This window comes from Phyllostomus discolor, chromosome 4 (assembly GCF_004126475.2).
Source record: "Phyllostomus discolor isolate MPI-MPIP mPhyDis1 chromosome 4, mPhyDis1.pri.v3, whole genome shotgun sequence".
Lineage (NCBI taxonomy): Eukaryota > Metazoa > Chordata > Mammalia > Chiroptera > Phyllostomidae > Phyllostomus > Phyllostomus discolor.
This window is the reverse complement of record NC_040906.2, coordinates 156,724,953-156,738,518: the sequence shown is the minus strand read 5'-3', so window position 1 is coordinate 156,738,518 and position 13,566 is coordinate 156,724,953. Positions and strand designations below refer to the sequence as shown.

Here is a 13,566-nt window from a genome sequence, read left to right as displayed (position 1 = left end):
TATCCAGAGGGAATTAATGCAAATTAAGAAAAAGGGATCACTGAAATAGGAGAGGTAAAGTTATCAAGAAATGGGAAAGCCTAATAAGGAGGAACAAGAGACATGCTGTACCCTGGGAGGCTGAGGCAGCCCACGGATGCTGTTCTGGTATGATAAGGGGATGTAAGATGCCTAAAGCTACACGTACTCAGCAATAGGTTAAAGGAAAATTGTCTGCATTTTTGAGTGACAGGGAGGATGCATTTTGCAGTTTAAGCAAAGTAAGTACAATTACATTTCTAACTGTCTGTAAGTACATGATACAAAATTTATTGGGCATATTGACTTCAAGTTTAGCAGGCATATTTGAGATGGTCTGACTTAACACAAGAGCTGCAAGTGCAGGCAAAAATCTATGTTGGGGGCCCAAGAAGAGAAAACTTCAGTACAGGCAGTTATTCTCCAGAGAACCTGAAAATAAGTGTCTCAGGACACCCGAGTGAATGCTGGTTGGGAGAAGAACACTGTATAGATTAGGAGTCTATGGACAGAGGAAACAGTGACATAAAATTCAAAGCAGGTGCTTGAAGGTGCAGGTGTTAATTTACAGTCTAGCTGCTTCTTACAGGGGCAGCTCCACAGAACATGATCTAAATGAGGAGCAAAAGGGACTTCCCATGGTTGTTGCCAATCAACAGAGGGGAATATCATTGTAGCAACGATACTTGCATAACTAGAATTAAATTCAGCAAGTATTTATTGGTTGTCTACCAAGAGCCAGACATTTTGGTAGGAATTTGATTTACAAACCATGAGATGCGTGATCAAGGGGTAGAGTTGAGCTGGGAAGAACGGTGAAGGTAATTGGTATTTAATAACTTTTTAATAAGTTAGATATGTTCTAGGTACATTTGAGGCAAATTGCTTTTTTATTTAGTGTTCATAGCAATTTTTTGAAATTTATGTTATAGACCCCAATTAAAGGTTGGAAACCAAGGCCCAGGTAATTTAGTAACTACCAAATGTCGCACACCAGGGAAGAGGCACACCTGGGAACTGAAGCCAGTTTTTCTGGCTCTAAACACCATCATCTTTTAATTACGTGGCCCCCCATTCCTAACTTTGGTATAAGTCCAGTTGTTTAAACTGCTCATAGAATTGTAAAAGAAGTTGAAAAAATGATCAAATGTTTTCCAAGGGATATTAGTAAAGATTTCACACAGGAGATAACTTTGATTGATTAAAATTTCACAGGTAGATAAGAGAAGAATCCTCGTTACAGAAAAAGGAAAAAGAATAGTATTTTGGGGAATCAAAAAATAGCTTGCAAGGCAAAATTTTAAAATTGTGGCTTTTATCACTGTAACAGAATTTAGATATAAGGAGTTGGGGAGAGGGAAGAACCAAGATAGATTTTTAAAAAACAACTTTATTAAGACTCACTTTGAATATCACATAATTCACTAATTTTAATTATACAATCCAAAGATTTTTAGTAATTTTACCTAGTCATGCAACTACCACCATCAACCAGTTTTAGAAAATTTCACCCCTCCCCCATGAAGATCCCTCATGCCCGTTTACAATTCCTATTCCCAGGAAGCCACAAATCTTCCTATCTCTCTATGTTGGCCTCTTTTGAACATGTCATGTAAATGTGGCCTTTTTTCTGGTTTTTTCCACTTAGCATGTTTTTAAAGTTGTTCCATGCTGTGGCACATAGCAGTACCTCATTTTTTAATAATTGAATTCTATTCCATTGTACAGCTCTACTAAGTTTTGTTATCTATCCATCAATTTAATGCTTGTTCTCTTTTGGGGCAATTATGATTAATGCTGACACAAACATTTATGTAGACATATGTTTTCATTTCACTTGGATAGATACATATCTAGGAGTAGAAATCCTGGGTTGCATAGTAGTTTTTTGTGTTTTTTTTGAGAAACTGCCAAACTGTTTTCTAAAATGGGTGCCTCAAACCAGCAATGGGCTAGGGTTACTCTTTCTCTTATTCCTAACAGCATTGGTTACTTATTGCCTGCCTTGTATGTTATAGCCATTAGAGTTGGTGTGAAATGCTATCTTGTAGTTTTAATTTTCATTTTCCTAATAACTATGGTGTTGAGCAACTTTTTATGTGCCCAAGACATAGATTCTAAAGGCTCTGTTTGGATAATGCAATAACTAAGATGGGAACGTCAGAAGATGAGTGGAATTTGTAAGGAAGATAATAATGCTGCGGGCTGTCCACAGTACATGGAGTTGCAGTTGTCCAGAGGACAGAGGGAAACTGGAATCTGGGATTCAGAAAAAGATTTAAAGTAGGATGCATAGATTTTCAATCAGCTACACAGAAAAGGCAGTGAAATCATTAAACTAGATGAGTTTGCTGGCAGAAAAAAATGTAGAGCAAGAATCTTGAGGAGAGAATAGTTAGGAGTATCTGTTTTAGAGAAACATGTAAAAGATGGTTTACCAGTTTTAGGAGCTTTAGGAGACATAAGAGAGACTGGTGTTATGGATGCCGTTCACAGAAACCACTTTTTTTGTTTTATTAATGTTAATATTTTATTAATGTTGTGTAATGTTATTATATCATTATGTTATGTTAACACTGTTGTTAATGTTTTATTAATGTTAATATTTTATTGTATTTTTTGCAGTTTTTCTTAACACACAAATTAATAAATTTAGCCACATTGGATAATTCTTTGGAATTTCTTGGTCCTAGTCTATGAAAAATTTAAGGCTTTCAAATTGCCTTCCACAAATATTTTCCTTTACCCAGCAGTGTGTGAAAATAATAAACTGAAGGTACTGAATGTAAAAAACTTTATAAACATAAGAAAAAATATTGAACATTATTAACTATTTGAGAGGACTTGTCTTTAACATTGTTCTGAACACCACCTGATGGCAACCAACTGTGAGCACTTTATTTTTGATTTTAAAATTATTTTATTTTTTAAAATAAAAGTTATATATATTTAAGGCGTACAACTTGATAATTTGACATGCACATTCATAATGAAATGATTACAGTCAGATTTTGGAAGAAAAATGGAAGGACAACAATAGCAAAATATCCCACAGCAGCATAGGAGGTTGAAGATTATGGACTTTGGTGACTACATATCTATTGGTAGCATCTGAAAATTAATTTCCCTTGAGGTGACAGATACCAAACTGTAATTCTTAAGTCCAGAATTTTATCAGTTTTTTTCTTTTGTCTATTTATTTTGCTTCCTTTGAATAACCTTGTAGTTTTGAAAATTTTTTACTATATGGGGGAAAAAGGTTTTAAAAATCAATTTTATTTTCTATTTTTTTCAAGAACGTTATTTTTAAAAAATCACTGCTTTTTTTCCTTCCCTTTTTATCCATCCTCCCTCAATTATTTCTTGTTTGAGAGCTTGGGTTGGAATTCTTGATAAATAGCTTCATAAGTGATGCTACAGAGACAAATCAGGGATAGTCTGTCATTTGTATAAAGAAAGAATAAGCCTTTGGAATTCAGTGTGTGAACCTTCATAATTATCAAATTTGATTTTTGTTTTTGTGTGTGGTGGGAATAGTATTTAATGTCACTGTTTGAGTCATTGAAGGGATGTCTGTTGAGCTCATTAATGTTTCTCATTCAGAGAACCCTTTATGGACATCTACTTTGTAAGTTTATTACCATTCGTGGGAAAATATTTGACCCAAGTACTCTCTGCTCCTTTGTGACATGGATCATAATTCTATCACAGCGAGCTGTTCCCCTTCTCAACCACAGAGAAATATAATCCAGCCATTCCAAATACACATAAATCCTGTTCTTCCTTTTATAAGCTCACACTTGAACCTGAATATTTTGTTTCTTTCTCCTCTTTTTTGATTTCCAAATGAGAAATGTTTTTCCCAACCCAATTTTTAATATGATATCTGGTCCTAAAGCCAGATCTGGGAAAATTCTGACTGTTCATAATTCTGAAAAAGAACTTCTCAAATTCTCTCAGGATAACGCCTTTTTAGGAACATCTATGAGGACACATGAATGACTGAGTGGATGGACTCATTTCTTAAGTTGTCTTCAACTGGATGTTTTAAATGTAGACTCCTGGTATCCTTGCTTTATTATGCTGGGATAACTTTGGGAAGTTGTAAGATCGACCTATCTTGTTACATTTTCCCCAAGTCTAGATAGAGCTCCTCTATGTCTCCCTGGAAAGAGGATCTCCAAGTTCCTCAAATACTTCTTTACAGTTATCCAAGCCTGCTCTTGAAATGTTTCTGGCTGAATAATGATCTAAAAGCCTGATGCTTCTGGGGGAAGATGTTCAGGATAAAATTAATATCTTAGTAACTATAATTTCTATTGATTTTCTGACTCATTGAAGAAACACAATTCCAAGGCATAACATTTACCATTTGAGTACCCATTAGAATTTCTTTATACTTCAAAGCCATGTGATTTTTTAAATGAACTAGAAATGTTTGGTGAAATATATTTTCCAAATATTTCTTTGTGAGACATGTTCTGACATTCAGTGAATTCATAGTCTAATGCAACTCTGAAGAGAACTTAACTAGTATAGATTAGCTAAGTTTAAAGAAAGCTTGTGTTACAAACACAAATTTTGCTTTAGATAAAAAGATTGTAAACAATTCCTCCAATGTAGAAACAATAAGAAGTTAACATGCTTTCTCAGTCAAAACTGGAAAATTCAATTGAAGTGAGTTTCTTGTGATACAATATATTTAGAATCATAAAAATAATAATTAGAAGTAAAATAATTCTTAGTTTAGGATATTTTAAAAAGTTGATCACTGTAAGAAAAAGCAGAGATGTGGTTCACAGGAAAGGCATTAATGTTTGGGTCAGACAGAATTCAGTTATGCCATTTTCTAATTAATGCCTTGAAATTGTATCTGAACAGATAGTTAGTTTGGGTGTTGTGAAAATGGACAGGACAAGAAGATAAAAGTCATCATGCTTCTTATGTAAGAAGTAGAAATACTACAAAGTTATTCATATGTATTCTGTTTACTACACAGTTAATGTAAAAACTAAAGAACTAAAAAGAATATGAGAAATATGTACTATGCAAATTTATTTAGCATAAAAATGTTTGAAAACCATGATTTGTAAATTAAATAAAAACAATATTATTGCAATAATAAATATCTCTAAATGTCTTTGAGAATAATTTATGTGCTCAATTAAATGTATCTAAAACATACTATAACAATCATTTTTTATTTTAAATGTAATTATTAATATGCCAGGTAGATTAAAAAGTACATGTTACTAAAATTAAAAAATGGTGTCACTAACATCAGACATATTTTTGGGTTGATTTTTCATTTATGGTACAGCATACAACAGAAGGCTTTCTTTGTATAGTTATATTGAGTATGTAAGTTTTGAACTCGTGACAGTGGCATTGTCACACCTCCTTTAACCAGTGGGTCTGGGTTGTTCTGTGATCCATTGGTAGAGTGCACACCGAGCCCTTGAGCGCCCTACCTGTTAGCATGGAAGAAGGAATTCCTTTCTTCATTTTTGTCATTTCTAATCATGTGACAACATGAAATATTTTGGTTTGTTGTCTTCTGGATATAGCTCTTATTATTACTTATTGATACTTAACTTTCTCTTTTCATTGCCACTAGCCACAGGCATGAGGAGACCTAGACTTTGGACCTCACCCTTTTCGGTTCTAGGCCTCACAGAATCTTTAGCAGGATCTTTCTCAGACTCTGTGCATTGTTTTTTCTCCTCTACTTAAGAATAGTTGATAACTTTCTATTGCACTTTATGTCAAATATAAACCTTTTATAAAACTTAAAGGAGAGTTAACATTCTCCTGTCATCTGACCCTTTCTCTTTGGGGCAGTTTCTGTTGTGCCCCGGCCATCAGGCTGTTTTTAGCACAGGACTTGCTTCTGCTTCCTGCCTGTGCAGATGCTGCTCTTTGAATCCATGGGAGCCCCCTGCTTCTCCAGGCTGTCAGTTCCATCTTTAAATGGGTCCTTTAGTGAACTTTTTCCTTGACTGACCCAAAATCAATTATAGTAGAAGGTCTGTGACACTTTTCATAAGCTGTGGGGAAGGATGTTTATCTGACATTCTCACATTTCCAAAGCCTGGCCGCCCCTCCCCTCGCCTCAGTACCACTACCACTCAAGCCTGATCCCACCCCCTACACGCAGCAAAATGACCCAATAATACCAATTGTTTAATTAAGAAAACATTACATTTTGTATGTTTATATGTAATTGGTTAACTGAGTCAATGTTACATGTTGTGAATCTATCCAGTCTTAGAAGAATGCCTTGGCTTTCTAAATATGTAATGATTTATTGTTTTCTAGGTTATAGAAAAATTGGCATATTTTGTTCCTTGTTATGTGAAATTTCAAACAAATAAGGAAAAAATTGATAGCTGTCCCTACATTTTATAAAGTGAATGTGAAAAAAAGACCTTGGCATTGTTAATATAAAAAAAAAGACAATTACTATTTTCAAATAACATATGTAGCCTGACCTTTTATTAGTATCTCTAAATTGTTAGCATCTCCAAATGTCCTTGCATTTTAAACTATTCCAAAAATTGTGTTTCCATAACAATTTTAATTGGATCCCCTGTGATGCTATTTTAATCATGGTAATCAGCCACAACATATAATTAGATTTCAATCAGAAAGTTTAATGCTATGTTATAATCTGAGAGCAGATACATAAAAATGTTGTCTTTGCGAGCTTCTTCTCCTGACCTCCCTCTACCCCACTCAAGTGGACTGAAAAAGGGAGCAGAGGTGGCTTTCCATTTGTCCCACCTGATGTGAAAAATATTGTCCAGGGACAGCTAGACTTTTCACTAAGGCTACTACTTCCCTTATGACCAATACAATGGACTTATTTGTAGAATGGCTGCTTTGGGTTGTGAGTGCACCTCCAGGGCATGGTCGGCGTGGGTGGGGAGCGTGGCGTAGGCATGGGGGGAAGGTGGGAGGGCTCACTTATAGCCCATGTGGCTCTACTCTGCTGCTTTCTGGGTCCTGAATCACAAGCTGTGAATTATTCTTTTTTGGTTCTTCTTATTACTAGCTGTCTTTAAAGCCCACTTTTATGGTCTTCCATTAATCATCAATGTAATTTTAGAAGTCAGAATGCATGAGGCTCAGAGCTAATTATGCATTCTATTATGCCTTTAGATATCTGGATGAAAGTCGTGTTCCAACACTCAATCCCTTCCCTAAAACTCATTTCCACAAGTGATGATTTAATGATCTATTTACTTTAAAGGTTTGCCTTTGGGGACAATGATTATTCTGGTTAGCTCATTTGAAAGAAGAGACATTTTCTTTCATGAAAGAAAGTAAGTCTTTAGAAAAATCATGTGGGCTTTGAAAGCGCATTTAACACAAAACGTGTTGAAACCTGTGTTTTGACAATCCCTAGATAGGGAGGACCCACTGTATCTGTGTAATATATGAGAACCACAGCACCTACAATCCTCAGATTCCATTGATTAAACTCGGGAACCAACCAGCGTTTGGAAGCAGTTTGGATGAGGGCAATTGCAGTTTTGGTGTTCCAAGTCCGTTGTGTGAGTAATAAAAGAAAGATAAAACGACAGAATTCTTATATGTGATGATTGTTTATCAGTTTTCCCTGATCCCTGTGGCCCTACTGTTCACATCACATTATGTAAAACTGGCTTGGTGGGAATGCAAACTGATGCCTTTTAATTTGATCTCTTAATTTCGTTTTTACCCTGCACCTTTGAAGAACATCTGTCTTCAGTAATAATATCCGTGACTTCTTTGTATAGGTCATATACATGATTACAATAAAGAGATAATTTCTTATGTTTCCAACAGCAGAGTGCAGTGTTTTGCAAGGAGAGGTGCCTTTGTGAATTAGTATATATTCCTTTCTGTTAAACTGTGCTTTTTTGTGCTCTTATAATACAGTTCAATCAGGACGTTTGCCAAACCCTTCTGTTATGAACTCTACATTAATAATTTTTTAAAACTTAAGCCAGAAATATGACTTCAACCAACTTCTGGGTTTAGTGAGAACAAAAGCAAGGTGGATTTTAGGTAGGGAAGGATCATCTCCTTCTAGATGTCAGTCTCCACCCCAGAGCCACATTTGCGGCAGAAGATCTCCTTGTTCTGGGTCAGGAAGCCTTCCCCCACCAAGGACACTGAGCACCTCCCGCAGTTAAAGCACTCGCTGTGCCACTGGCGGTCTTGAAAGCAGATGAATTTGGCACCCTTGAGACCTGTAAAGAAATTGGAAAAAAAGAATAATCTTTTTCTTTTCAATGAACAGATTGAGCATTCTATCAGGAGCTCTTTCAGGAAGTGGAGATACAGCAGGACTATATGGAGGCAAGTGATGGGAAAAAAGAATGCTGCCCCTGTGGCTTCATGTCCATCTGGGAACGTCACCTGTAAGTAAGTTCCACCATTGAGATCCAGCCTGAGTCCCAGTGAAATTTTTCCATAATTACACAAGTAGGTAGCATTTGGATATAAAAAACACATGTTTTTGGAAATAGACAAGGACTGCTAAGACAGATAAGGTAGTGCAGTGCAGTGTGGTGCAGTGCAGTGGGAAGAGATACTGAAGTACAGATGTCTTTGTCTCTTCTTTCTTTGTGCTCTGTTTTCTGAGAGGCAGCATTAGGGTAAAACAAAATAAATGTGTACTTCCTAGGTTCACATCTAATGTTTTGATGACATTTAGTTCTCTTCCCTCCTTTCTTTTTCCATGTTTAAATTTTACTTAGGATAAAGTCCCATGGTCATAATGTAGTTTGGGACACAATTCCCAAAAGCCCCAAACAGAGAATTTCATCCAGATTATCACATAAGTAGCCTAACCTGACCTTATCACCTTGCCTAGAGACAGCTCCGGCCCAGGCTTGTGGCAAAGATCTGTGAATCTGATCACTCTGAGACCTGGTGGTCCAATGATTAGTTTCCAAGGAGTGCTTTGTCAGTCTCCACCAGTTGGGCCTCACTTGAGCCCCAGTGTTTCTGAGAAAGGTAGAATTTGAGTCTCAGTGAGACACTATCTCTATATCCTTCATATGAATTCAGGGCTCAAGGAACTGATTGTGAGGAGCTGTAGAAAAGCAGAAGTGTCTAGGAACTGGGAAGGCGTTGGGGTAGCCTAAATCTGTTGGGGTCTTTATTTATTTGCCAAGTTTTCTCTAAGAGAAAAACTTCTTGAGAAAAGTCTTAGAGAAACCCCTCTCTTCACCCATAGAGTGAAGTTAAAATAATTCATGTGCTGATTTACATAGAATTTCCGAATATTCCTTTTGGGATGGTGAAGCAGAAAGAGTGAATAAGCATTCTATTTCAGATGAACTCTCCTTAATTTATTATAATGAATTTTTATTTCCATCCTAGAAACATTATTTGATGCCTTTACATATAATTTACTAGGTCATAAATATATTTATATAAATTTTCTCTGCTTTGTTTGATTAAATTTATAGTATGCTATTTATGGTGCTATCATCACTTTCTTTTTTTTTTAAAGATTTTATTTATTTATTTTTAGAGAGGGAAGGGAGGGAGAAAGAGAGAGAGAGAGAAACATCAATGTGTGGTTGCTGGGAGTCATGGCCTGCAACCCAGGCATGTACCCTGACTGGGAATCGAACCAGCGACACTTTGGTTCACAGCCTGAGCTCAGTCCACTGAGCTACGCCAGCCAGGGCTCATCACTTTCTAATAAATCAATAATAAACCAATTAACTCTTGTAACAGTATTTAAAACATTAGTAAGCTGACTACAAAAATAATGTTCTCTATATATGTGAATTATCTCTGTCCATATGTTCATAAAATTGATGATTACACATCTAGGATTTTGATGCTCATGAGTTCTTCTTGAGTTTATTAGTAATCCTTTACAAGTGGTAAATGTAAAAACAATTCTAGAATTTTACAATGATGGAGAAAAACTGAAGCAGCTGGTAGCAGGAATTTAAGAAAGGCTTGGCTCAACATATGATGTTTATATATTTTTTTTCAATTTTAGATATGCCTACTCCCTCAGGTTGTGAGGGTCCTTGGCAGTAAGAATGTGATCCAGGAAACAGATCTCCAGTACCTCTTTTTATCTCGCTTCATTTATTCCTGAAAATTCAGTAGAACGAGAGCTAACATTTATTGAGCACTTGAAAATGAGCCCATCAATATTCTAAACCTTTTATCTCCTATTGCTTCATACAACTCTCACCTCACTTTCATGATGTAGGTGATACCACGAACCCCACTTTGCATATAAAAATTGACAGGGAGGTTTGATCACTTGCCCAAATGCCCCAGCTGGTAAGTGGCAGATCTGGATTTGAACCTAGGCCATCTGGTTTCAGAGCCTATGCTCTTAACTCCACCAAATTAGGCCTGAATTTATCTTTTGTAAAAAATATAACCCAAAACATTAGTATCCTTTACTGAAGAAGTCATAATTTTTGAAACTCCTTGAGTCAAAACTAACAGAAATGAAAGAAAGCTCAGATGTGATCCTGTTCAACTTCTTATTTCAAAAATGAGGCACATGAGGACCTCGGGCGTGACTGTTCACCTGGTGTCACGCACTAGGCGGCGGCAGGGGCACAACTGAGGCCATCTAATCCCTGGTTCCGGGCATTGCTCGCTACGTCAGGCTGTGTCATTTGCCCCAGAAAGTTTGAGAGTTACTCCTATGTTAGAGGAGGAGAAAAAGTACATAGTTTTACCTTGAGTTTGTTCAGATGAATCAAATTCATTGTGATGGGATTAAAAAAGTATATCATATGACTTCAAGATTTAATGTATAGTAGTATTTTGAAAGCATTCCAACCTAGTTCCTTAGGGTCACATATTATTTGCATGAACATGCAACTTTCAGAAGATAACTATATGGCATTATAAGAATTCCCTGTGGTACATTAGTTAGAATAGCTCAATTTTAAAGACATACTGCTATAGGACTTATTATAAGTTTAAGAATTAGATCAAAAATATTGAAGTGAGTTTGAAGTTTTGCTGGCATTTTAGTCTCTGGTATCTCTCAGTCACAGAGACAAAAGAAGATTATGATAATTATTGAAAGACTGATCATTCTAAATTAAATACATGGTCTTCCATTTGGATTACTTTTGGGCCAGATCTCTAGTTCCTGATCATCCTTCTGCTACACGCAGAACCATGTGCTTTTGCTGTGGTCTGAACCTTCAACAGCTGGGCCCAGTGGTTGGCCTGAAACTGTCTGTGAGAAAAAAAATCTGTCATACATCAGAATTGAACCTCGTCAAGTTCAGGGCTCATGTAGGCTCTTTGCAGATGAGTATTAGCCATTTCAGTCCCCTGGAAAGTTTTCAAATCCTTTTTGAATTATTTAATTTTCTCATTTCCTCAGAGAAGCACCCCCCCACCCCACCTTTTTTGTGACTAGCTCAAGAAAAGTGTTCTAGAATAAGTTGACTGAATCTGTTGGGTTGTGATTACAGATCTTATCAAGTAGATTTTGGAGGTCCGGGTACTACAGCATTTCTGTATACCCTATTTTCTAGATAAAATCAGTGAAAACAGTGGCTTATTCTTTTGACTGCAGGACTTGCAGATGTGGAAAGGGCAGGAGGTAGAGGGGAGCCTAAGCTTTGGAGAGTTCAAGCTTTGAAGTCTGACTGTATGGAATTGCCAAAGCAAGTCCTCAAAAGGGCTGAAGGGTGATGTAGGTGAGTGATGAAAACAAGGTATGAGGAACAGAGAGGCCACCCCCTACACAACAGAGCAGCCACTTAGCTCCGTGACACAGTGACCCGGCTCCGGAATGTGAGGGCAGTCTGCTCACTCAGACAGGATTTTACATTACATTTCATTACACTCTTTCCGAACATGTGCAGGCCAAACAGAACATGCCTGCTGGCCAGATGCATCCTGTGGGCCACTGTTTGATTCTGAAAAATGTGCTGCCCCGTGTAGACAAGTAGGACTGTACTCTGTGTACCCAGGCAACTCTCTTGTCTCCACTTGCCAGTCAGCCGAAGCCTGCCAAGCTGGGTGTGCAGCAAAACTGTTCTTTACAGGTATACGAAGATTCAACTTTCATTTTGTGAAATACTTAAAGATGGAGGAGAAGGAGAGGGATATAATAATCTTTAATCCCATGTTACATAAACTGAAATAGAAAATATAATCTTAGAATCCTAGGAATGGGGAGTCTTCCACATTATTCAGTGACAATAAACTGCCTAAAAGGATAGCTGCTGGGTTTCTCACAGGCCCTGTTAGGCTTTAGCTCTTTTACTGTAGCAGCAGCATTTTAGAAGGGCCCCAGAGGAAAACATAATGTGTTTTTTTTGACCTTGAAAATCTGCTCAACACAGTGATTTACCATTTATGCTATTTACAAATCACGGTGCAAGTACTTTGTTTTTTCAGCAGAAGGCGACCTTGTTTTACTTCATCTACTCATAACTAAAACTTACAGCAAGGGAAAAGAGAGTAAAGAGAATACTTTTGTTAAAAGCATATTAAAATGAAGATTAATTAATTCCTAACCTATTTATCCTAATTAGTACAGCTTTGGGTTTTTGTACAATACCTACATTTAATTAAAACATTTCCATTTTAAGTCCCCTTCACCCTTGTTTAGAATTAAGCACGATTTTGATTTGCAAGTGCCCCTCCCTCCCACTCAAATCCTTAAAAGTTTTGGTCCAGATCCAGCTTCCTCATGAAGGTCTTCTCTGACCTCTCAGTTCATCCTGTTCTCCTCTTTCCCCAAACTGTTACTTTAATTGAGCATCAGTACCATTAGGTTTGGCATTAATTACTCTCTACAGAACATAGCGAACCTAATTATACTCTATACTTATCTCGAGTGGTCTGTGTAATAATTGTATTTACACGTTTTGTGTTTATCTTGAAAAGGAACATAAAGAAAAGCTTACCCATTTTTTAATCTTGCATTGTTGAAATGAACTATATAGCATTAAGATAGCCATAGTCTCGTGGGAGGACTGTATTAAAGACTCACCAGTAATGGGTTTGGTGCAGGCTGCACACTTTTTGGCATAAAGGTGGTCGTAGCAGTCAAGGCAGAATGGGTAACCATCTCTGGACATGAACTCTTCTTCACAGAGCTCTTTCCTACAGCCACTACACAGAAAACACTCTTTGTGCCATGGCTGGTCACGAAATGTTATCCCACCTGAAGTTATCACCTGTCAAAAGATCACAAAAAAGGTAGTGATTGTGGGAGCCGTGTTGTCATTCTCATCTATGTCCACAAGCAGTTCTTTGGGCTCCTCGACGACCACTCTGTGTCAGGCTGTCCTTTTCCTGTGACGTTTTTGAACTGCTATGGGAAGCAAGAAGCTATAAGGATCAAATGGAACTGGTGATACATATCCTAATTTTTCTCCCATAATGGAGCAGAAAAGAAGAGGGCCTTAATGGATCCAGAAAGATGAAAAAGAAAGTTGGCTGTGGCTTCCTTTGCTGATTTTTCTGTGAATTTATTGTTGGTCTTCAAAGATCTGTCATTAGAACTAAGATATTTTGTATCCTGTGTTCCAGGTTTAC

General features: G+C 36.9%; 1 protein-coding gene across 3 annotated transcripts in view; it reads right to left on the bottom strand.

The window, feature by feature from the left end:
- Positions 1 to 5,746: 5,746 nt before the first annotated feature.
- The window catches only part of FHL5 (four and a half LIM domains 5), a 32,129-nt gene continuing 24,309 nt past the window's right edge, over positions 5,747 to 13,566 (bottom strand). For all 3 annotated transcript variants that reach the window (XM_036024492.1, XM_036024493.1, XM_036024491.1), the window contains 2 exons: positions 13,019 to 13,205; positions 5,747 to 8,255 (listed from right to left, as the gene is read on the bottom strand). In XM_036024492.1, coding sequence (XP_035880385.1) covers positions 8,092 to 8,255; positions 13,019 to 13,205 — 351 coding nt within the window. In that variant the 3' untranslated portion in view covers positions 5,747 to 8,091. The remainder of the gene's footprint in view (positions 8,256 to 13,018; positions 13,206 to 13,566) is intronic.